The sequence below is a fragment of the Schistocerca americana genome, chromosome 2 (genome assembly GCF_021461395.2).
Source record: "Schistocerca americana isolate TAMUIC-IGC-003095 chromosome 2, iqSchAmer2.1, whole genome shotgun sequence".
NCBI lineage: Eukaryota > Metazoa > Arthropoda > Insecta > Orthoptera > Acrididae > Schistocerca > Schistocerca americana.
Window position 1 is genome coordinate 570,109,953 of NC_060120.1, and position 26,961 is coordinate 570,136,913.

The window sequence follows — 26,961 nt, forward strand, 5'->3', positions numbered from 1 at the left end:
CCTGGCTTCTTGAGATCCCGTGATGAAGAGACACGATATAATAGGTTCCATAGTGATACAGTGAAGTTACGCAACAGTTGGTGATCTCATACTCTCATGCGGTCACATGTAACATTTTGTGTGTGTAAATCATTCTGATAAATTAATTAATCTGCATTAAAGTGTTGCTAGGCAACGTAATCAACACAGTGATACGTGTCTCAATTAAAACTGAACCTCGCTATTAAAATAAACTTCCGGCTCATTTCTGTCAAAATCAGTACTTGTCTCAAAATTAACTTCCAACTTAGTACACTAAGTCCAAGCGCGTTTGCCACTATTGTATGCGATTTGCAGGGCAGCTCGATTATGCACTGGCGTGTAACCTATTTTAAATCGGGCGCGCAAGCTTCAGTTTTCCCTAATGGGCTGAATGACTCTTTTGTAATAACATGATCTCACATCAAATCTAACTGGAACTGAATTCACCGCACAGGTCAGCGAACTGTACACACACTTTTGCACTCTAAGTGATAACTCGTCTCAGGGTAAAAGCGGCACATAAATTCACATTTCTTTCATGTAAACAAAAATGAAAACACCTTTATATTAAACATATAAATTATGGCATGCAATTACTAATTAAACATTTCCAGCTCTGAATAAATTTCAAGAACTTGTATTTCATAATCAATAAAATTTATCGCCTAAGAGAAGCTATTAGTTTGCTAAAACGGATTCAGATTACAGTAAACTCGTGCCCAGACGATGACGTCACAAATCGACAATTGCTTGGAATGAATGAAATACCTGTACTGAAAAATACTGTCAGTTGAGTGGTTTACTGACTTTTATAACAAATTTGGGTACCTCTTGCATCGCTACATACTGACTTAAAGAGCGGTATCCAGGGTATTGAACAATGCTATTCTTGGCCGCTTTTGGTCTCCACTATTCATGACCTTCTTGCTGGCCATCGTCATGCTACCATTTCAAGTCATCTTTCTCTGGACCCCAAGTCATTTGGGTATCCCAGGAAATTAATTAGTTGACTGTTTGCCTAGAGGAGCACTTACTCACTCCCCATTCACTTTGCTGACCCAGGTGCAGATTTGCAGGTGCACGTGAGACCTCTGGTCGCTCGGAAATGGAATGACGTCTGGTGGGCTACTGTTCCATTAAATAAATTCTGCTCAATCAATGGGACAGCTGCAGCATGGTGCCCTTCCTAACACTTCTCCCAGAAGAATTCATAGTCCTTTGTTGTCTCCGCATCAGTCGTGTCAGGTTAACCAGTAGTTTTCTTTTGTGTAACAAGTCGCCCACAAATTATGGTTGTGGAGCCTTGAGAACAGTATCTCATGTCTTGGTGGAATGCCCCTTCCCTTTTGCCCTCCGTGCGAAGTATGGACTTCTGGATTCATTGCCTGTAATATTAACAGACAATTCATGGAGGGTTGGCCTGGTTCTCAGTGTGCTCCGTGGAAGTGGTTCTTCATCTCAGTTATAAGATTATAAAATACCACTGGAGCTGGTGCAGCGTGATTGGGATGGGGCATCTCCTACTGTATGCTAAGTCTGAGGGTATCCTGACCCTACCTCCTTCACCAAGCTACTTTTTCAGTCCCCTTTTATGCCATTTTAATCACTTTTAGATTTGGCTTGCCTCCTTTGCGCAGCATCCAGTTTTCTATTCTAGGTGTTGCACTCTGTTGAATAGTTGGTGCTCTTGACTACTGGATAAGAGGTGGGACAGCTCTGGGTGGGATGTTTCCTGTCACCTGCAGAGCCCTGGGGATGCTGCCCACCTGCTTACTTCCCTATGTTCTCCATCGTGCTTTTATTATTGATTGTGCAAAAGCTGTCCATTTTTAACCTTACCTCCTGACCAGATTAGGAAACGTTCTCAATGGGCACCTCTACTTCTGGATGCACCACTCTTGAATCGAGGGACTGATGACTTCCCCTCCCCAATCCACCACCCAATTCTGGTAAATTACATTGTTGAGACACTGCAACCCCTTTGTTGGTATTGAACACTAGCAGTAAATTCAGTCTTCTCCTGAAACCCCCAAAGCATCTTCAGTGCTGTATATATCAATACTTTTTGTAAATATTGGTAATGCGTTTTAGTTATTGTTACAGACCCCTCCTGTTTTCATTCCTGATGCTTCAAATTGTTCCAGATGAAACATTAACTATTTATTATCTGCAGAATGGGAAGTACTTGAAGTAATGTGAAACAACAAATGCAGTTTCATTAATGTGCAGTGAAATTATTGTATTGAAGCATTTGTGTGAATAAGTGGGTTGGAATTAAATATTCACAAGAATTCGTAGACAATTTCTGAGCTTATGATTCAGGTTTATATCAAGAGACTCATTTCCTTATTCCCTGTCCCTTCAATAAACGTACCCAGTACAGCATGAAAGATGGGCGTTTCCTCCTAATGACAGTTTCGGATTTTGAATTATGCTCCTTGTCCCTGGCTGTGTCTGTGCTTGGTCTTTCACTCAGTCAATCATCTTTTCATTGTATCAAATATATTTCTTCACCTGAGTCCCTACCCCATATTTACACAGGGTAGAGAAATATGTGGAGGAAAAGGGAGGGAGGGCGGGCAAATGAGAGCCCCTAGTTGTCGAAAATGTTACACACCACAATATCAACAACTTAAAAATCTGATTCAGTATTAATGACATATGGGTCTTCCATTATAGCACCAAATCCTCTGAACTGTGCAGATGGGAACTGTCTCCAGGACAGGGGTTCATGTAATCCCTGTTGCCTAACCTCATCTAGCCCTTACCCACTGAGAGAACACACTGGGTATGACTTTGGACTCACTGTTATGAAGACAAAGATCAAATCTTCCTCTGGACATCCCAAATTTAGGTTTAGTGTGGTTTTCTTGAACATCTGCTGTGAACACTTGTTCTCTGGGGACTGGTAGGGGGGATAGAAATAAAGGCCTGTTGAAAGTGTTTATTGTGGATATTTGTGTGCTGATACTTATCCAGTTTCTTTTAGTTGTGCTTGTCATCCAGTGATTAGATCAGATATTAGCAAAATAACATTCCCCAGTAATATGGAAATAGGTTTAAATAAACTTGAGCTTGCTGCTTCAGTTGTTTCATTAAATCACATTAAGCAAATACAGATGTGGTACCTTTGATTAGACCACATCGGATTCCTCCCTCAGTGTGCAACTGGAATGAATGGAAATGGTGATCTCTCTCCATTCTTAAATACGTACTACTCCTAGTCAAGCAGTGGAAAGTCCAGGTTGGAATATGAATAATATTATAAAAAGAATTGATTGCTGCTGACCATAAAGATGACGTCTCAAGTTGCAGATGTGCACAACAAAAAGACAGTTACACATCGAGCTTTCAGGCAAAGCATTCAGAAAGGAATACACATATACATTCAAGCAAGCACACTTCACACACATGTACCGTATTTACTCGAATCTAAGCCGCAGTTTTTTTCCGGTTTTTGTTATCCAAAAAACCGCCTGCGGCTTAGAATCGAGTGCAAAGCAAAAGGAAGTTCTGAAAAATGTTGGTAGGTGCCGCCACAGCTAACTTCTGCTGTCGAGTATGTGTAGCGCTACGCAGGCGTGCTTTGTAGGCACAAAGATAAATACTGGCGCCAAAACCTCTGCGTCAGTTAATAAATTTTAACAAAAAAAAGGTGGAAGAAGAACTTTTTTTCTCCACTCCGAGTTTCAACCACTGCATTTTCATACATTATCCAACGAAGTAAATACAAATTCCGTATTGTTCATCTTCGAATGTATCAGAATTTCAATGTACTACGAAAATCCGACTGGCAAGACTGTTTGGGATGTTTGTCAATACGGCCAACTCTACGTTCTGAATTTTTTCCTACCTGTGAGAAGAGATGGTTGGTAATAGGAACCTGATGAAATGTGAATCACATGCAGTATTCTCTTCACCATAAGAATAATATGAATATAAACATTTTGCCATGTATTCTTTCGTGTTTGCTGCTATCTCATTTAAATCCTGTCGATCTAATAAACTACGAAACTAGAGTGAGATAACAGCAAACGCGGAAGAATATATGTATCATGTCATGTTTATATTTGTATTATTCTTATGCCTAATAGTGATACAGTCAGAAATGAAGCACGGCAACTGACTAGATTTTTAAATCTAAGACGACTCTAATTTCTGTGCAGAATTTGACGCACTAAAGAAGCGGCCGCAAAGATTTTCAAACGGGGAAAAATTTTCGCCTAACTCTCGTTCAGAACATGTTCTATCATACGCAGTCTATTATTTGGTTCTTGTTGATCATTATCAAAGAAAGCAGCAGTGTAAGTAACAACAAATAGCAGTCTCTTGCCATTGTTTCGCTAATGAGAGAATTTCTCTCTCTCTCTCTCTCTCTCTCTCTCTCTCTCTCTCTCTCTCTCTCTCCTTTTTTTTTTTTTTTTTTTTTTTAATTGTAAGCGGCGGTAGCACGCACAAAAGCAAGCGATGCTGCGAGCGGCGACAGGCCGTAAACACGCACTATCAGAATGCGACAAACAATGCATGACACAGTACAGTAATGCATTTTCAGCTTAGAGTGACATAAACACCTATAACAAAGAAAACGGCACTTATCAGATCAAAGCAAAATAAGCAATCGATTCGAACCAGACGAAGCACGTGAAAAAGGAAGGGTACCCGTATAAATACGGACGGAGCGCCTGACGCATAGCAGTGGCTACCTGGTGAAGCTTAACTGCTAAGCTTACGACTCGAACCAAACTACTGTAGCTGTATCGTCATTCATTCGACCTAAATTGTGCCTCATATTACAATGGATCAACTTTGTTTCGATTTGGAGGTGCGGCCTAAAACTTTTCTCTCCACTTGAATTTCGAGTCGCAAATTTCAGGTGCGGCTTAGATTCGGGAATTTTTTTTTTTCCTTTATTTCGAGTCTTATTTTTCAGGTGCAGCTTAGATTCAAGTGCGGCTTAGATTCGAGTAAATATGGTAATCACTATCTCCAGCTGGAATGCAACTATGACGTGTTGAACTGAAGCAGAAATCTGGAGTGGGGAAATTGGAGGAATAGCAGGATATGAGTGGGGGTAGAGAAGTCGACACTACCAGGCAAAGCCTGCAGAGACTAGATAGTGGCAGGACAAGGCTCTAAGGCACAGTGTCAAAAGGCTGTGGGGGTGAGGGGAGGGGCGGGAGTGGAAAAGGAGAGGAGCAGAGATGGGGAAAAGACAAGTGGGTGCATTGACAGAGACTGCTGCTCAGTGACGGTGAGAGGATGTGAATTGTGATGTGGTCATGGGAGAATGGGGGTAGAAACAGTTGTACGCACAATGTAATCTCCAATCCCTGCTTCCACCCTTTGGCCCTTCCCAGAATCTCTCTCTTGAGTCTTTTCCCTCTTCACCTCTATGACACTTTGAACACCCACCTTCTGTGGCTCCCCAAAATCCATAAACCAACAATCCTGAATGCCCAAGTCGAGCTGGTTATCGTGCTGCCCCTGAAATAATTCTGGCACTAATTTATAAACTCCTCAACCATTTCCCGAAAATACAGGCTCCCACATGAGAGATACCAACTACTTCCTTCACTGACTCTCCATAATCCCCACCCTTTACCTTTTGGATACTTACTCATCACTGTTCACACCACTTCTCTATACATCAACATCCCTTATGGCTACTGTTTTTATTTATTTATTTATACGTCAAGTTCCTAGGACCAAATTGAGGAGCAAATCTCAAAGGTCGTGGAATGTGTCAGTACATGAAATTACAACATAAAAGTAATAACAGATAAAAATAAATGTTCATGAACCCAAAAAAAAGTCAGTCCATAAGCTTAAGTAAACACAATCAACAATACAACAAGAATCAGCTTAATTTTTCAAGGAACTCCTCAATAGAATAGGAGGAGTGACCCATGAGGAAACTTTCATTTTCGATTTGAAAGTGCGTGAATTACTGCTAAGATTGTTGAATTCGAGCGGTAGCTTACTGAACATGGATGCAGCAGTATACTGCACACCTTTCTGCACAAGAGTTAAGGAAAGATATATTTTGAGAGGCCAGTGTCAAAAGACACAGACCCGTGAACAGGGGTTGACAAGAGATTCGTTAACTTACACCACTTATTGCCCGAACTGCCCATTTCTGAGCCAAAAAATATCCTTTTAGAATGGGAAGAGTTACCCCATAATATAATGCCATACAACATAAGTGAATGAAAATAAGCAAAGTAGACTGATTTTCATGTCGAATGATCACTCACTTCAGATACCGTTCGAATAGTAAAAATGGCAGCATTAAGGGGACCGCACCCTGCCTACCTAACCCGTGTTAATTTAGGCAAGTATTTGACCCATTTCTGAAAAAACTATTTGTTACAGGACCTTAATATTTTTACTGTATGTTGCATGATGCTAATAGTCAACTGTACTAAAATCTGCTATATCCATTTTATAGTTTTTAAGAAATACTTTTTTAAATTTATTAACAAAAAATATTGTTTTTTTTCTGCATAAAATATTTTTTTGTGAACTTCCTAATGGGGGGAATATTAATGAATGTAGTACAAGAGGTGACCTTTTACGTTATTAAGAGTCTCTGAAAATTTCATTCATTTATCTATGATAGTTTCTGATATAATGGGGCATATGTACTGAAAATTTTAGTTTGAATGAAAAAACTTTTGAAATTTGTTACTTACAGTTAATTAAAACTGTCCTGCTGCATATGAGGGCCCTTCTTTGGCCTCTAGCAAGTCTTCCAGTTTCTTTTTCACCTTCCTGGATGTTTGTCTTCCTTTCTTGGCCATGTTGTTGTTGTGGTCTTCTGTCCTGAGACTGGTTTGATGCATCTCTCCATGCTACTCTATCCTGTGCAAGCTTCATCATCTCCCAGTACCTACTGCAGCCTACATCCTTCTGAATCTGCTTAGTGTATTCATCTCTTGGTCTCCCTCTACGATTTTTACCCTCCACACTGCCCTCCAATACTAAATTGGTGATCCGTCGATGTCTCAGAACATGTCCTACTGCCCGATCCCTTCTTCTAGTCAAGTTGTGCCACAAGCTCCTCTTCTCCCCAATTCTATTCAATACCTCCTCATTAGTTATGTGATCTACCCATCTAATCTTCAGCATTCTTCTGTAGCACCACATTTCGAAAGCTTCTATTCTCTTCCTGTCTAAACTATTTATCGTCCACGTTTCACTTTCATACGTGGCTACACTCCATATAAATACTTTCAGAAATGACTTCCTGACATTTAAATCTATACTCGATGTTAACAAATTTTTCTTCTCCAGAAACGCTTTCCTTGCCATTGCCAGTCTACATTTTATATCCTCTCTACTTCGACCATCGTCGGTTATTTTGCTCCCCAAATAGCAAAACTCCTTTACTACTTTAAGTGTCTCATTTCCTAATTTAATACCCACAGCATCCCCCGACTTAATACAACTACATTCCATTATCCTCGTTTTGCTTTTGTTGATGTTCATCATATATCCTCCTTTCAAGCCACTGTCCATTCCATTCAGCTGCTCTTCCAAGTCCTTTGCTGTCTCTGACAGAATTACAATATCATTGGCGAACCTGAAAGTTTTTATTTCTTCTCCATGGATTTTAATACCTACTCCGAACTTTTCTTTTGTTTCCTTTATTGCTTGCTCAATATACAGATTGAATAACATCGGGGATAGGCTACAACCCTGTCTCACTCCCTTCGCAACCACTGCTTCCCTTTCATACCCCTCGACTCTTATAACTGCCATCTGTTTTCCGTACAAATTGTAAATAGCCTTTTGCTCCCTGTATTTTACCCCTGCCACCTTCAAAATTTGAAAGAGAGTATTCCAATCAACATTGTCAAAAGCTTTCTGTAAGTCTACAAATGCCAGAAACGTAGGTTTGCCTTTCCTTAATCTTTCTTCTAATATAAGTCGTAGGGTCAGTATTGCCTCACATGTTTCAACATTTCTACGGAATCCACTGATCTTCCCCGAGGTCAGCTTCTATCAGTTTTTCCATTCGTCTGTAAAGAATTCGCGTTAGTATTTTACAGCTGTGACTTATTGAACTGATAGTTCGGTAATTTTCACATCCGTCAACACCTGCTTTCTTTGGGATTGGAATTATTATATTCTTCTTGAAGTCTGAGGATACTTCACCTGTCTCATACATCTTGCTCACCAGATGGTAGAGTTTTGTCAGGACTGGCTCTCCCAAGGCTGTCAGTAGTTCTAATGAAATGTTGTCTACTCCCGGGGCCTTGTTTCGACTCAGGTCTTTCAGTGCTCTGTCAAACTCTTTACGTAGTATCATATCTCCCATTTCATCTTCATCTACATCCTCTTCCATTTCCATAATATTGTCCTCAAGTACGTCGCCCTTGTATAGACCCTCTATATACTCCTTCCACCTTTCTGCTTTCCCTTCTTTGCTTAGAACTGGGTTTCCATCAAAGCTCTTGATATTCATGCAAGTGGTTCTCCTTTCTCTAAAGGTCTCTTCAATTTTCCTGTAAGCAGTATCTATCTTACCCCTAGTGAGATAAGCCTCTACGTCCTTACATTTGTCCTCTAGCCATCCCTGCTTAGCCATTTTGCACTTTCTGTCGATATCATTTTTTAGACGTTTGTATTCCTTTTTGCCTGCTCCATTTACTGGATTTTTATATTTTCTCCTTTCATCAATTAAATTCAATATTTCTTCTGTTCTCCAAGGGTTTCTACTAGCCCTCGTCTTTCTACCTATTTGATCCTCTGCTGCGTTCACCACTTCACCCCTCAAAGCTACGCATTCTTCTTCAACTGTATTTCTTTCCCCCATTCCAGTCAATTGTTCCCTTATGCTCTCCCTGAAACTCTGTACAACCTCTGGTTTAGTCAGTTTATCCAGGTCCCATGTCCTTAAATTCCCACCTTTTTGCAGTTTCTTCAGTTTTAGTCTACAGTTCATAACCAATAGATTGTGGTCAGAGTCCACATCTGCCCCTGGAAATGTCTTAAAATTTAAAACCTGGTTCCTAAATCTCGGTCTTACCATTATATAATCTATCTGATACCTTTTAGTATCTCCAGGGTTCTTCCATGTATACAACCTTCTTTCATGATTCTTGAACCAAGTGTTAGCTATGATTAAGTTATGCTCTGTGCATAATTCTACCAGGCGGCTTCCTTTTTCATTTCTTAGCCCCAATCCATATTCACCTACTATGTTTCCTTCTCTCCCTTTTCCTACTGACGAATTCCAGTCACCCATGACTATTAAATTTTCGGCTGCCTTCACTACCTGAATAATTTCTGTTATCCCATCATACATTTCATCAATTTCTTCGTCATCTGCAGAGCTAGTTGGCATATAAACTTGTACTATCGTAGTAGGCATGGGCTTTGTATCTATCTTGGCCACAATAATGCATTCACTTTGCTGTTTGTAGTAGCTTACCCGTACTCCTATTTTTTTAGTCATTATTAAACCTACACCTGCATTACCCTTATTAGATTTTGTATTTATAACCCTGTAGTCACCTGACCAAAAGTCTTGTTCCTCCTTCCACCAAACTTCACTAATTCACACTATATCTAACTTTAACCTATCCATTTCCCTTTTTAAATTTTCTAACCTACCTGCCTGATTAAGGGCTCTGACATTCCACGCTCCGATCCGTAGAACGCCAATTTTCTTTCTCCTGATAACAACATCCTCTTGAGTAGTCCCCGCCCGGAGATCCGAATGGGGGACTATTTTTACCTCCGGAATATTTTACCCAAGAGGACGCCATCATCATTTAATCATACAGTATAGCTGCATGCCCTCAGGAAAAATTACGGCTGTAGTTTCCCCTTGCTTTCAGCTGTTCGCAGTACCAGAACAGCAAGGCCATTTTGGCTAGTGTTAAAAGGCCAGATCAGTCAATCATCCAGACTGTTGCCCCTGCAACTACTGAAAAGGCTGCTGCCCCTCTTCAGGAACCACACGTTTGTCTGGGTTGTTAACAGAGACCCCTCCGTTGTGGTTGCACCTACGGTACGGCTATCTGTATCGTTGAGGCACGCAAGCCTCTCCACCAACGGCAAGGTCCATGGTTCATGGGGGGGCGGGGGGGGGGGGGGGCATATTAGATGCAAACCTGTCTGCACCGGCTATCCTCATTTTATCACAGTGTTGCAGCCCAGTGATGATATTTTCACCAGGATTAATTCCCAGCTTTTTCAGTACCCAACACTTTCCAATATTACCACAATTGAATGTAATAACAGAATCATGGACTCCTAGTTTCGTTGTATGCATGCCTACAAGTACAATTTTAGGAAGGCGGCTCCAATTATGCTGTTGAAACATTAATTTGTGTTCTGTGTCTGCCCATGCAGACATTTCCTTATGAGGTCAAGATGAGCCAAGTCTCTGAAAATAGGTTTAATTGCTGTAATAACAGCAGCAGGAAGAGAATGTTGGTGAGAATAAGATTCTCCAGTTGCCTGAGTCCTATTGTATTTGCACCATGAATTTTCTCCTGATGGACACAATCCATGACGTGGCTTATCATCAGTAGAGGACTTATTGAAGAATATGGCCCAAACATTGCCTCCAGATTTTCTTTATTTCTCCTAATTGCCTGCCCATAGTATACCTGCAAGTTTTCTATAACTACTACTCACAATCACACTTGAACAAAACTAACCACGTGTTTGAAAGCATGCAATGTAGGGTATATAAAGATCTAAAATATATGCAGAAAAGTGGGCGTGGTACATAAACACACATGGTAGGAAAATGCTCTTTAAAGGTTCAAAAAAAATTTCAGCAAAATCCTTTTCAGAGTACTTAAATAAAACCTTAATCTATCAAAATATGATGAAAACTGAAAATCGATTTTTTTGGACCTGAACCACAATGTGGTCCCCTTAAGTCTTTGAACAAGATCCTGAATGTGGACTTTCCACGAGAGCTTACTATCTATCTGAACTCCTAGAAATTTGAACTGTTCAGTTTCACTAATCATATGCCCATTCTGTGAAATTAAAATGTAAGGTTTTCTTGAATTGCGTACTGGAAACTGTAAAAACTGGATCTTACTGTGATTTAGTTTTAGTTTATTCTCTACAAGCAATTAACTTAGGTTATGAACTGCACTATTTGAAACTGAGCCAATGTTGCACACTACATCCTTACCTACCAAGCTAGTGTCATCAGCAAATTGAAATATTTTAGAGTTACCCGTAATACTAGAGGGCATATCATTTATATAAATAAGGAACAGGAGTGGCCCCAACACTGATCCCTGGGGCACCGCACACTTGACTGTACCCCACTCAGACCCCGCATCACAGCCATTCTCAACATTTCGAATAATGACCTTTTCCTGTCTGTTGCTAAAGTGAGAGGTGAACTAATTGTGAGCTACTCCCCGTATTCCATAACGGTCCAACTTCTGGAGCAATATTTTGTGATCAACACAATCAAATGCCTTATTTAAATCAAAAACTATGCCAAGCGTTTGAAACCTTTTAACCCATTCAGTGCCTCACAGAGAATAGAGAATATAGCATTTTCAGTTGTTAAATGACTTCTAAAGCTTGACTGTGCATTTGAGAGCAAATCGTGTGATATAAAATGATCAAGTTTATATGCCTACTAGCTTAGCAGATGACGAAGAAATTGAAGAAATGTATGATGAAATAAAAGAAATTATTCAGGTAGTGAAGGGAGACGAAAATTTAATAGTCATGGGTGACTGGAATTCGTCAGTAGGAAAAGGGAGAGAAGGAAACGTAGTAGGTGAATATGGATTGGAGGTAAGAAACGAAAGAGGAAGCCACCTGGTAGAATTTTGCACAGAGTACAACCTAATCATAGCTAACACTTCGTTCAAGAATCATAAAAGAAGATTGTATACATGGAAGAAGCCTGGAGATACTGACAGGTTTCAGATAGATTATATAATGGTAAGACCGAGATTTAGGAACCAAGTTTTAAATTGTAAGACATTTCCAGGGACAGATGTGGACTCTAACCACAATCTATTGGTTATGAACTGTAGACTAAAACTGAAGAAACTGCAAAAAGGTGGGAATTTAAGGAGATGGGACCTGGATAAACTGACTAAACCAGAGGTTGTACAGAGTTTCAGGAAGAGCATAAGGGAACAATTGACTGGAATGGGGGAAAGAAATACAGTTGAAGAAGAATGCGTAGCTTTGAGGGGTGAAGTGGTGAACGCAGCAGAGGATCAAGTAGGTAAAAAGACGAGGACTAGTAGAAATCCTTGGGTAACAGAAGAAATATTGAATTTAATTGATGAAAGGAGAAAATACAAAAATGCAGTAAATGAAGCAGGCAAAAAGGAATACAAACATCTCAAAAATGTGGTCGACAGGAAGTGCAAAATGGCTAAGGAGGGATGGCTAGAGGACAAATATAAGGATGTAGAGGCTTATCTCACAAGGGGTAAGATAGACACTGCCTACACGAAAATTAAAGAGACCTTTGGAGAAAAGAGAACCACTTGTATGAATATCAAGAGCTCAGATGGAAACCCAGTTCTAAGCAAAGAAGGGAAAGCAGAAAGGTGAAAGGAGTATATAGGGGGTCTATACAAGGGCATTGTACTTGAGGACAATATTATGGAAATGGAAGAGGATGTAGATGAAGATGAAATGGGAGATATGATACTGCGTGAAGAGTTTGACTGAGCACTGAAAGACCCGAGTCGAAACAAAGCTGCAGGAGTAGACAACATTCCATTAGAACTACTGACAGCCTTGGGAGAGCCAGTCCTGACAAAACTCTACCATCTGGTGAGCAAGATGTATGAGACAGGCGAAATACCGTCAGACTTCAAGAAGAATATAATAATTCCAATCCCAAAGAAAGCAGGTGTTGACAGATGTGGAAATTACCGAACTATCAGTTTAATAAGTCACGGCTGCAAAATACTAACGCGAATTCTTTACTGACGAATGGAAAAAGTAGTAGAAGCCGACCTCGGGGAAGATCATTTTGGATTCCGTAGGAATATCGGAACGCGTGAGTCAATACTGACCCTACGACTTACCTTAGAAGCTAGATTAAGGAAAGGCAAACCTATGTTCTTAGCATTTGTAGACTTAGAGAAAGCTTTTGACAATGTTGACTGGAATACTGTCTTTCAAATTCTGAATGTGGCAGGAGTACAATACAGGGAGCGAAAGGCTATTTACAATTTGTACAGAAAGCAGATGGCAGTTATAAGAATCGAGGGACACGAAAGGGAAGCAGTGGTTGGGAAGGGCGTGAGACAGGGTTGCAGCCTGTCCCCGATGTTATTCAATCTCTATATTGAGCAAGCAGTGAAGGAAACAAAAGAAAAATTTGGAGTAGGTATTAAAATCCATGGAGAAGAAATAAAAACTTTGAGCTTCGCCGATGACATTGTAATTCTGTCAGAGACAGCAAAGGACTTGGAAGAGCAGTTGAACGGAATGGATAGTGTCTTGAAAGGAGGATATAAGATGAACATAAACAAAAGCAAAACAAGGATAATGGAATGTAGTCGAATTAAGTCGGGTGATGCTGAGGGAATTAGATTAGGAAATGACACTTGATGTAGTAAAGGAGTTTTGCTATTTGGGGAGCAAAATAACTGATGATGGTCGAAGTAGAGAGGATATAAAATGTAGACTGGCAATGGCAAGGAAAACATTTCTGAAGAGGAGAAATTTGTTAACATCGAGTATAGATTTAAGTGTCAGGAAGTCGTTTCTGAAAGTATTTGTATGGAGTGTAGCCATGTATGGAAGTGAAACATGGACGATAAATAGATTGGACAAGAAGAGAATAGAAGCTTTCGAAATGTGGTGCTACAGAAGAATGCTGAAGATTAGATGGGTAGATCACCTAACTAATGAGGAGGTATTGAATAGAATTGCGGAGAAGAGAAGTTTGTGGCAGAACTTGATTAGAAGAAGGGTTCGGTTGGTGGGACGTGTTATGAAGCATCAAGGGATCATCAGTTTAGTATTGGAGGGCAGCATGGAGGGTAAAAATCGTAGAGGGAGACCAAGAGATGAATACACTAAGCAGATTCAGAAGGATGTAGGTTGCAGTAGGTACTGGGAGATGAAGGAGCTTGCACAGGATAGAGTAGCATGGAGAGCTGCATCAAACCAGTCTCAGAACTGAAGACCACAACAACAACAACAACAAAGAAATGATCAATTATCCTTACATACACAGCCTTTGAATAACTTTAGCAAACACTAATGGCATAGAAATAGGTGTAAAATTATCTACGTTATTGCTTTCTCCCTTTTTATAAAGCAGCTTTACTATTGAGTACTTTAATCACTCAGGAAACTGACCATTCTTAAAGGAAAAATTACAAATATGGCTAAATACATGGCTAACATGTGCAGCACAGTACTTAAATATTCTGCTAGACACTCCATCATAACCATGAGAGTCCTTAGTCTTCAGTGATTTAATTATTGACTCAGTCTCCCTCTTGTCTGTATCACATAGGAGTATTTCAGACATCAATCTCAAAAAGGCATTTCCCAAGAGAGTTATAATTCCCTGTAGAAACTAAATTTTTATTTAATTCACCAGTAATGCTCAGAAAATGATTGTTAAATACTATACATATATCTGATTTATCAGTAACAGAAATAATTTTACTGTGAACTGACTTTATATCATTGGCCTTGTGCAGCTGACCAGACACTTCCTTCACAACTGGTTTTAACGCTTTTAACACTGCCTTTCCCAATGTCCTTCAGGCTCCAAACACACTACCTCATCCCTCATAACTTTTTAACTGTATCCTAACTCATAGCCTCTTCTCCTTTGAAGGAAGCATATACAGGCAAATCCATTGCATGCTATGGGCACTTACATGGCACCCTCCTATGCCAACTTTTTAATTGGGCATCTAGACGAAACTTTCCAAGCTTCTCAGACCCCTGCTCTGGTTCAGGTTCAGGTTCGTTGATGATATCTTCACAAACTGGTATCAGGGCCAAGATACCCTACCTCATTCCTTCACAATCTCAACACGTTCTCTCCCATCTGCTTCACCTGATCCTCCTCAACCAAGTGCGCAACCTTCCTTTATGTTGACCATCTCTTCTCTCATGGCTCCATGCACACCTCTGCCCACATTAGACCCACCAACCACCAACAATACCTGCATTTAAGCAGCTGCCATCCATTCCACACCAAAAAATTCCTCTCATATAGCCTGACCACCCAGGGACAGCATATGTGCCATGACAAAGAACTATCTTGCCCAGTGTGCTGAGGGTCTCAAAGGCCTTTACAGACAGCCACTGTCCCATAAACCTAGTCTGCAAAAAAATTTCCCATGACACATTCCACACATGCCCCTAGTCCTCCCATCACACCCAAGAACCAGCTACAGAGGAGTGACCCCTTTGTCATCCAGTATAAGTCCAGGCTGGAACAACTAAACCACATCCTTCATCTAGGCTGTGATTATCTATTATCAATGCCTGTAACAAGGGACACCCTACTCAAGTTTCTTACCACCCATTCTAAAGTGGTGTTCCGTCACTACTATCCACCATTGTGGCATCAGTTCGGCCACTGGCGCCTTGCACACTAGCCCGATTGAGAGTCTATATGCACAAGCTGCTGACTACTGCTGTCCTACTATTGTAACTTTTTCCTCAGGAGGTATGCATGTTGTTTGTGTGCCATGCGTGGCCGCCCATCCAATGCCTCCCTATTCGATGACTCCTTTGATCGCTAGTATGGGGCACGTCCCTCTTTTTCTGTTACCTCGTGGAGTTCACTTTCAGCTCTGGCTCCTTCTGATTAACTTCACACTACCTGCAACTTTCCTGGTGGGTGTGAACCCTTCACCATCTTGGCTTCATGTGGCGGATTGTGTTCACGTTGTCCTTCATTTGCTTCCTAAGCATACTACTCCAGCCTCGCTATTCACCTTCAGATTGACGACCTTCACATGGAACTTCACAATAGTACCTTTGTTTACACTGATGGCTCTTGGACTGACCTTGGTGTCGGATGTGCCTTTATTATTGGCACCGACATTTTTTGGTATCTACTTTCAGCATACTGCTCAGTATTTACTGATATCTTCACCCTGTATCAGTCCACAGAGTACATCCAGTGACACAGGCTTTTTGGTTGTCATCCGCCCAGACACTGCGCCCTTCAAAGCCTCTGTGTACTGCACACCATCCATCCCTTAATGCAACGGTTCCAGGAAAACTGCCACGTGCTCTCTCTTGATGGAGCCACTGTGATGTTTATGTGGATTCCTGGTCATGTTGGTCTGACAGGAAACAAGGCTGTTGCCAAGGTTGTAGTCCTTGTACCTCAGCCCACTAGTTCTTATATTCTCTCCGATGATCTCTGTGTTGCCATCTGTCAGGGGATGGTGTCACTTTGGCACTGCCACTGGTCCTCCCTTCATGGGAATGAAACCGGTTATTAAGCCTGTCCCAACATCTTGGACGACCTCCTCTCGGCCCTCCCGCCATGAGGAGGTCATTTTAACTAGGTTGCGTATTGGGAACTTCCTTTTTAGCCACCACCACTTGTTAAGTGGCGCTCCACCACCAAAAGTAATGTGTCCAGCTTTTTAGAAATCAAAAAACTGTTAATTTTCTGTAATATCTATATCATTTTGAAGGTTGGACATTCATCTGTTTTTGCACATAATCACAATTTTTATAGATGCTGTGATTGCCTTTGTACGCCCTTATTATACCAGCACACAGCTATGTCCTCGATGACGCGTTGAACATTATGTTTCACCTCATCGCTGAGGCTGAATTGTCTTCCACCCAAATGTTCTCTCAACTTAGAAACAGAGGGTAGTGAGTTTTTTCAGTGTGCCACAGTAACTGTCAGCATTTATTGTGGTCCAGTAGGCATTAAGTCGAATAACAAAAACACCTTTGGTCCTAAAACACAGTTGCCATGACATGACTGACAGATTGTGTTTGAATTTTTGTGGTGTGGGTGAAGAGGACTGCTGTTGGTAGCATGATTGCTGTTGGTATGCGGTGTAAAGTGAAATGGCCAGATTTCGTCATCCTTGAGAATTGAGGCCAAAAAGTTGTCCTTTTTATCTGCTAAGAAATTCACAAGAAGAATCAGCACATTGCTGTTCGTTGTCTCCTATCGGCATTGGTGGTACCGATCTTGTGCACAGCTTCTGATACTTGTCTGTTAAAATCCTATCATTGGCCCTTCGAGAAACATCAAGAACCAAATTTCAGAAATCTACATCTACATCTACATCCATACTCCGCAAGCCACCTGACAGTGTGTGGCGGAGGGTACCTTGAGTACCTCTGTCGGTTGTCCCTTCTATTCCATTCTCGTATTGTTCGTGGAAAGAAAGATTGTCGGTATGCTTCTGTGTCGGCTCCAATCTCTCTGATTTTATCCTCATAGTCTCTTTGCGAGATATACATAGGAGGAAGCAGTATACTGCTTGACTCCTCGGTGAAGGTATGTTCTCAAAACTTCAACAAGAGCCCATACCGAGCTACTGAGCGTCTCTTGCAGAGTCTTCCACTGGAGTTTACCTACCATCTCCGTAACACTTTGGCGATTACTAAATCATCCTGTAATGAAGCACTTTGCTCTCTGTTGGATCTTCTCTATTTCTTCTATCAACCCTATCTGGTTCGGATCCCACACTGGTGAGCAGTATTGAAGCAGTGGGTGAACAAGTGTACTGTAACCTACTGTATTTGTTTTCAGACTGCATTTCCTTATGATTCTACCAATGAATCTCAGTCTGGCATCTGCTTTACTGATGATTAACTTTATATGGTCATTCCATTTTAAATCACTTCTAATGCCTACTTCCACATAATTTATGGAATTAACTGCTTCCAGTTGCTGACCTGCTATATTGTAGCTAAATGATAAAGGATATTTCCTTCTATGTATTCGCAGCACATTACACTTGTCTACATTGAGATTAAATTGCCTTTCCCTGAACCATGCGTCAATTCGTTGCAGGTCCTCCTGCATTTCAGTACAATTTTCCATTGTTGCAACCTCTTGATATACTACAGCATCATCTGCAAAAAGCCTCAGCGAACTTCCAATGTTATCCACAAGGTCATTTATATATATTGTGAATAGCTGCGGTCCTACGACACTCCCCTGCGACACACCTGAAATCACTCTTACGTCAGAAGACTTCTCCCCATTGAGAATGACATGCTGCGTTCTGTTATCTAGGAACTCTTCAGTCCAATCACACAATTGGTCTGATAGTCCATATGCTCTTACTTTGTTCATTAAACAACTGTGGGGATCTGTATCAAACGCCTTGCAGAAGTCAAGAAACACGGCATCTCCCTGGGAACACGTGTCTATGGCCCTCTGAGTCTCGTGGATGAATAACGTGAGCTGGGTTTCACATGATCGTCTTTTTTGAAACCCATGCTGATTCCTACAGAGTAGATATCTAGTCTCCAGAAAAGTCATTATACTCGAACATAATACGTGTTCCAAAACTCTATAACTGATTGACTTTAGAGATATAGGTCTATAGCTCTGCACATATGTTTGACGTCCCTTCTAGGAAATGTGGATGACCTGTGCCCTTTTCCAATCTTTTGGAACACTCTAGAGACCTACGGTACACCGCTACAAGAAGGGAGGGGGGGGGGGGGGGGGGCGCAAGTTCCTTCATGTACTCTGTGTAAAATCGAACTTGTATCCCATCAGGTCCAGTGTCCTTTCCTCTTTTGAGCAATTTTAGTTGTTTTTGTATCCCTCTGTCATCTATTTCTATATCTACCATTTTGTCATCTGTGCGACAATCTGGAGAAGGGCAGTCTTCCTCTGTGAAACAGCTTTGGAAAAAGACATTCAGTAATTCGGCCGTTAGTCTGTCATCTATTCAAAGTGATCCACCAGTCAACCTTCATGACGGTTTCATCAGAGACCGGTGGTCTCTCGCTCATTTGTTTGTTGTGAAATTCAGTATGGTCGGCAGTAAACTCGCTACACAACTTGCAAAAATTTTTGACATCCATACACAATTCTTTCTATACTTTCACCAGTTAGCAATGAATTTCAGGTGATTCAACAACTTTTGCTATTTCAGTTGATTCAACACCTTTTACATTCAGAAACCGAATAACTGTGTGAACTCTGCACTTGATGGTAGCATCAACCAGAGCTCTATTCATAATTGCTGCCAAGCCAAGACTGAGTAGCCCAGCGAGACCGGCGCATCCCAGTTTGGGATTTATGGAAGCAAAGTAGTTTTTGTGTGTCCCAAATGCTTTGGAAACTGTTCTTTTGTGATTACTCTTGTATATTGTGAGTAAACAGTATCAGTTAAAGAAAGTAGAATGTAGGATAACTCACCATTTGATTTCTTGAAAAACTGTTTTTTTTTGTTAATGAAAAGCAGGTAGACATGGCTAGAGTGTAGTGCTCCACAACTGGAGTGTTCTTTTAGCAAATTACATTTGTGAGTAATTCCTCCACAATGATCTACAGTTTTACAGCTTTTGTACCAGAAAACCACTTACTTGTCTTGCAAAATGCAAATTCTGTACATTTGGGGTGTTTAGACTTCATTTCCATAAATGCAAGTATAATTTAATGTGTGACTGTTGATGGCCCATAATAGTGTATGAGCTTCAAAATTAAGTTCCTCCAATGCAGATGCATGGTTATGACAGAGTTACTCTCTTTGAAGTGCTCAACTGTCTCCCACTTGAGTTGTTGTAAATTGAAGCTGTCCTCCTAGTTTGATTGGCATCTTGTGCTGAATCACAACCAACTTGGAAATTGGTGCACCATTCCACAATGGTGGTTTTTGACAGACATGTTGCCTGTACACATTCTTCATTCTCCAGTAGATGTCTGTTCTGGTATTCGTTCTGCAGCAGCCTAGAAAAAATCTAGCATGTTGATCCTGTTTGGTTGAATTTGATGATAATGTTTCCAAAGTCCACGAGTCTGCATTTAGCATACACACATCAGAAAGTCACGAATAGCACAGTAATACCTTGCCTACATGTTGGTGCTTATATACCAGCACTGGAGCTGCACTAAATTACATATACACTGCAGCAACACCCTCAGTTGGGAACTTTTTGATACCCCTTACAGTTTCTTTGGTTCATTTGTTATTATTTACTGTATTGAGCATTAAATCATTTTCATTGGATGAAATTCCTTCCAATAACAAATAGCAATTTTAAAAATTGCCAGAAGCAATTACAGTGCCATTAGCATTAGAGTGAAGGCTCAGTATGACAAAGTAATAAAATAGCATGCTGTTTAGAATATAAATCAAAGCTCCCCTTTAACACTTCCACTAGTTTCATGTCCTCCCACAATTAAATGAAAGGCCTAAAAGCAGAACAGAATCATCTGCAGAAACAAATTATATGCCTTATTCTCTTGGGCAGTACATTGTTTTCCTCATTGCACAGCTTTTGCAGCTTTATTATATTACCTAATATTTTTCAATCATTTCCCTGTTCATCTTTTGGGTTTTACACTTTGACAATAAATGGTCGAATAGATTCTGTAACATACCATTAAGGTGAAAAGCTTAAAGAAAAACCAAAATGCATTTCATGCAAATATTGGTAAAAGTATAGTCAGGGACGGAGGGTCACAACAAAGGCTGTCACTGTAGACAACATGGCTTTCTGAAAAATGATTGTGAGTGTTACCGGGCGATTATTTCATATTTTATCATTGTATCTGTAAACATCATTGCCAACAGCTTTTTAATTCCGAACTTTTTAAGACAAGTAGCTCCAAAAATTATAGTATGTACTAGAATACTCTTTGTCTTTAAATATGTCTGCTTGTGTCTGTATGTGTGGATGGATATGTGCGTGTGTGCGAGTGTATACCTGTCCTTTTTTCCCCCTAAGGTAAGTCTTTCCGCTCCCGGGATTGGAATGACTCCTTACCCTCTCCCTTAAAACCCACTTCCTTTCGTCTTCCCCTCTCCTTCCCTCTTTCCTGATGAGGCAACAGTTTGTTGCGAAAGCTTGAATTTTGTGTGTGTGTTTGTGTTTGTTTGTGTGTCTATCGACCTGCCAGCGCTTTTGTTCGGTAAGTCACCTCATCTTTGTTTTTATATAGAATATGTACTTTGTTATACAGGTGGATGTTGATATAAGTTGCTAAGGTGTGGCACCATATTAGTAATTTGCAATGATGTGACTTCCATAATCTGTCTTTGTGCTCCTCTTTCCTTATCTTCTTCCCCTCCATTCCCACTTCAGCTTGTCTTCCATTCGTCTTCATTCACACCTTCCCCCCCACTCCCCAGCCCCCCTGCCCCCACGCCCCTGCTGAACTTGCTCTCAATTTGATGTTCGCTTAAGTACTTCATGCTATCATCTCCTACATTAGTGTATTAGGTAATGTACTAAGTGTCTTCTGCATCACTTCCTGATTGCCCCTGGTACATCATCTTGAAAAACCGGTTTGTATTTAATCTTCCTTTTGGCATGAAATCCTCACGTTATTCTCATATGACTAATGGAAGGAAAACTAGAGTTTCTGGAAGTGCAACCCGCAGACAATGAGGTCATTAGCGACAGCTTACGGACAGAGACACATATTTGTGTGCATATTTCTTCTAGCTTAACTGGTGTATGCAGTTGAGTAAAATTCATCTTTATATGTATTAAATAAGTGCACTACATCAAATGATGAGATGATGGTATATTGTGCTACAAATTAATGTTACAGGTATTAACTCAAATGAGCAGCAAATAGCTTTGTTCCAGAATAAAAAAAACCTTCTTTGTCTTCAGAAATCTTCCATTTTACACTGCATTAACAAGTTACTAAATGCATCTTAAATAGATGAAATTGTATTATTTACAGGTACTGTGACTGCTTCGCAAATGGAGAATTCTGCCACATGTGTAACTGTAACAACTGCTATAACAATCTTGACCATGAAGAAGATCGTCAGCGAGCTATAAAGTCATGCTTAGAGAGAAATCCAAATGCATTTCGTCCAAAAATTGGCAAAGGCATGGTAGGGGATGAAAGGAGGCATAATAAAGGCTGTAACTGTAAACGCTCTGGCTGCCTGAAAAATTATTGTGAATGTTATGAGGTAATTATTTCATATTTTATCATTTCTGTCTGTCAGCCTTGTTAACAACTACTTTCTAATACAGATTTAATGTTAAACTTTGCTAAAGTAGCTTCATAAGTAGAGTAGGGTTTTTGAAAAGTCTTTGAACAAATTGAGGGGGTATGCTGGTAGGATCATAAGGAGTCTATGCAGTCCGTACGAAAATATAATGGAGACTTCAGGGAAATTAAATGCAAATCATTGGCAGGTAGGAGACATTTTTGCAAAATGCTGCAAGGGAAATTTAGAGAAGATTGTGCAACAGTTGTACTGCCTCTGTTATGTATCTTCCATGGTGATTATGAGACTAAAGTAAACAAGATAAAGGAGAATATTGAGGCATATAGACAGTTGCTAACTTTGGTACAAAGTACCTTCCGCCGTGAGCTGTACAGTGGCATGTGGAGTATATGTAGATGTAGGTAAATCTGTTATTGTGTCAGGCTCATAATAACCTAATATTTTAGGTTAATTTGTAGGATGAAGCCATTTTCTTTCTTTAGTTATAGCTATTTGTAATGGTTTTCTAATATGTTTTTACAAATGTCGTGGGCTATGCTGCGTACAAAGTGGAGTAGCAGTTTGCATCACTGGCAGGCTTGCTGCAAGTCGCCAGTTAAAATCTACTCAGTAAATATTTATTATTTGGTATTTATCATTTTTAGAAGGTTCTTGAAATTATTTACGTATGTAATGTGTGCACATTCTGGATTACTCAATGTTTGTATAAATAACAGTTATCTCCAACAAGGAAGCAGTCATGTTATGTCTGTACATTTGTGTGCATAATAAATGTGCTTTCAGTGCACTGACAGATTTGGACTTGAGTGTAGTGGGATGTGCCATTGTAAGTTAACTATTAAATGCAACTTCTTTGTTACCTTTTTATGTTATTAGCTGTGACCTCTGGAAAGGCAGTGTCAGACTCTTCATCCACCTGTGTTGCTGTTAATGTTGTTAAACTGAATGTCACAACTCTAATTCTGTTTAAAGACAACAGAAGTCCATATTCCTATTACTCTAACATGTATTGACATTAAATAGGCACATCACCTTTCAATCTTAACATCCCAATACAGATTATCAACGCAGAACCAAAATTAAAAGAAAATTTCATTTGTTTCTTTACACCACATGATACCTATGGTCAAAATTATTTATGTATTCTCTTAGGATTTCTGCATCTCTTCAAAGTAAGTTGTCGGTCCTCAGAACTTACAAACTCCCTCTCAGGTGGGTATTTCTTCTCAACAAGCTGCTGCAGCAATCATCCTATTGTGAAGACATGCATTGTCCCTTTGTCCCTTGGTATGACTCGCCACATGCAAACAAAATAACAATACTGCTCAATATCTGTGCTCCTGCCACAATACCGAATTTTCTTTGCAAGTGCCATTCATTAGTAAGAAGACTTAGGGATACACACAATGCCTCTGAGTGACACTTAGCACCACAGTAGCCCCACACTCTCATTTTATTATTGACAAGTGATGTGGCAGGCAGTGCATCATTGTAGGAGTATATGATAACAAATTCAGACGAAACACGTCACAGTAAAGGGCGCCCAAACAGTCACACCAGTACACAGTATACTGCCCTCTGATGGCAACACAGGCATGTACACTGATCAGCCAGAACATTATGACTACTGACCTACTAGTGGTATAAACCCAGCCAGATGATAGCAGCATCTCCTGCCTAGGAATGACTGCTAGTGAGACATATGCTCGGTGCATGTAATGTCAGTGAACCTGCTGTCCATGTGTAAAACGGGGAAGGTGCACGATCTATCTTAGTTTGACCAAGGGCACATTTTGATGGCCCAGGGGCTTGGCATGAGCATTTCATAAACTGCACAACTTGTGGAGTGTTCGAGGAGTGCTGTGGTGTCTTCAGCATTTGGCAAAACCGAGGTGCAACCACATCCAGACATCATGGGGTTGGGCAGACACCCTTCATTACAGACGTTGGACATCGAAGCCTAGGCAGACAGATAAAACAGGACAAGCATTGGACTGTTGCAGAACTAACATCAGACTTTAATGCTGGCCAGAGTAAAAATATGTCTCAACACACAGTGCACCAAACACTCCTACCGATGTGCCTGCACTGCTGATGACCCTTTCATGTGCCAATGTTAACACCATGACATCAGCAACTATGGACTGATATGGGTATGTTACCATCAGCGCTGGACATTAGCTCAGTGACAGAACATTGCAGGGTCTGATGAACCCTGATACCTTCATCATCAGGAACAGCTCCTTGACACTTGTACTGTGGGACAGAGACAAGCTGGTGGTGCTCCACTATGCTCTGAGGAACATTTGTGTGGGCACCCATGGGTCCAGTGGAGCTCGTGCAAGGCACCATGATGGGCAAGGAGTTTCATACACTGGTTGCATTTCCTGATGGCAGTGACTTTTTCAGTGACATAATGCTGCATGTCAGAAGGCTGGGAGTGTGATGGAGTGGTTCAAGGAACACAGTGGTGACTTCCAGTTGATGTGCTGGCCTCCGCCTCACCAGATCTGAACCTGATTGAACGTTACGGTATATTGATAATTTTTACTATGGACCGTCTGACAGCAACTGAATAAAACACAATTTTAGTGCCATACGCGTTTCGCCTTTATTTTCTGCAAGGCATTATCAGTGGCAGGTTGTGTAGACAATTTCTTACATATTACGCTCCTGTTGCATTTTTGGTGGTGTTCCTCTTCTTATGAACGCCAATTTGCGGTTTTTTCCACATTCCACAGCACTATGCACTGAACGCTTGTTTTAATGCCATAAGTAAAAATTATCAATATACCGTAATATTACACACAACTGAGGAAGACAGGACTATAAAAGTTGAAGATGTCAATACTGATTGAACATGTCTGAGATGTGATTGAATGTGGTGTCAGAGCTAATTACCCCACTCCCTGAAATTTACTGGAATTAGGTGACTTGTGTGTGCAGATGTGGTGCCAACTCCCTCCAACGCCCTACCAAGGCCTCGTTGCTCCCATGCTACGACACGTTGCCATTGTTACCTGTGGCAGAGGGGACATACTGGCTATTAGGTAGTTGGTCATAATGTTCTAGGTGGTCAGTATATTCTCACAGACAAATGATCATAAATGTGCCAAATGGCCTCCTGTGATAGATGGACCCAAGTATCTGGCATCTTTTGTCGCAGTTCAGCAATAGTTCTTGCAGGCTCTGGAGAACGAATAAGTTCCTGCTTCATGATATTCCATACATGTTCAATTTGCAAGTGATCTGGTCACACATTGTGTCGCAGCAGCCTTATGTGGATGAGTATTGTCCTGTTTGAAAAGCACATCACTATCCTGTTGAAGAAATGGCAGTAGCACGGGGATAACAGCATTTGCAGTGTAGCAGGAACTAGTAACTTTACACTACAGAAACACCAATTGTGACCGCACATTGTAACTTATGGCTCTCACGTAGTGAAGCCTGGGATGGGACCAGTGTCCCATGGCTAAAAAACTCTGTGCCATACACATATACATCCACCACTCGCCTACAGACAGAATGTACTCTCATAGGTGACAACAACAGAGCTTCATTCCTCTCTCTCGTGACTCTTTCTCTACACTAGAGTAGCCATGCTGGGTGGTTCCCAAAGTAACCTCACTAGAGGCACGCCTGATTGTAGTCCTGCTGTCTCAGATGTCATCCCTGTATGATAATCGGATGTGCATCACTACTTACATAATGCATGGATCTTGATGTGTGCCTGTACTATGCAGACATGCTGAGCCTGGGCTACATTAGTGGAAATGTGCCACAGAACGCTGCTGAGAATAGCGACACACCACCAATACATTGTGCCCCACATGTGATATGTCCATCCAGCCTCCTCATACTCCCCATGTGGCAAGGTTGCACCCTAGAATGAATGTTGCAAACACCCTTCAGCACATTTGCTGCCTGCAGAGTCAAAACAGAGGGTGGGCAGGCATGACTGCTAAGCGCCATCTGATTGCCAATGAGTATGATCAATGAATCACTTAACACCACATCCCCTTAGTACGCACATACATGTATGCCCGGGTACCACTGAGAGTTTCAAATTATTATTATTATCATTATTATCATTATTATTATTATTGTTGCTACTATTCCTCAACCCCTCCTCTCCTGTGATTATCTGCTCGCCCCACTTCATATGTAGAGTTTGTACAGTCTTTTTATGTAAGTAATAAACTCTTTTGATGCTTTTTTTCTAACTGCTGATACTGTATAAGGCTATTTACAATTATCTTCTTGGGAAAGTTAATGTGCTTTCCATTTACACACATATTGTTTTACGTTGAGCATCATTACAAAAATAATGTATGACTGTTATAACTAAAGGAAAGAACATTTATATTTGCACATAGCATTTTCTTATTATGACAGATATTTGCATCTTAAATGCAATTACAGTATACCTATAATAATGAATTTATTCATTTGCCCTTGACACTGCTTTATCATTAAAGTATTTGAATCCTGCAGTACATCCTGGTACATTTGAACCCAACACTGCTTTTTCATTGCAATATTGAAATCATAATAGCAGCTTCACTATAGCTAGAATAATGTGCTGTCATGCTATATTTACAAAAAGTCTCTTTAAAACAAATATCTTTTGTGAGAAAATAACAGATCCTAGGCTACCTTTGCATTCCGTATTATTTTTGGTTTTCCTTTAATAGGTGAAATTACATTCTGAGTGCTTAAAAATCCTGATCTTTCCTACTCTTTTTATTTTGTGGTTCCTTTGTCTTATTTTTGTTGCATAAACTCTGACACGCTTAATACC

At 40.6% G+C, this 26,961-nt stretch overlaps 1 protein-coding gene across 1 annotated transcript in view; it reads left to right on the plus strand.

Moving 5' to 3' along the window:
* Positions 1-26,961, plus strand: part of LOC124593801 (protein lin-54 homolog) — a 276,607-nt gene that overhangs the window by 206,117 nt on the left and 43,529 nt on the right. The window contains exon 9 of the mRNA XM_047132149.1: positions 21,881-22,118. Within this exon, the coding sequence (XP_046988105.1) occupies positions 21,881-22,118 (238 nt within the window). The remainder of the gene's footprint in view (positions 1-21,880; positions 22,119-26,961) is intronic.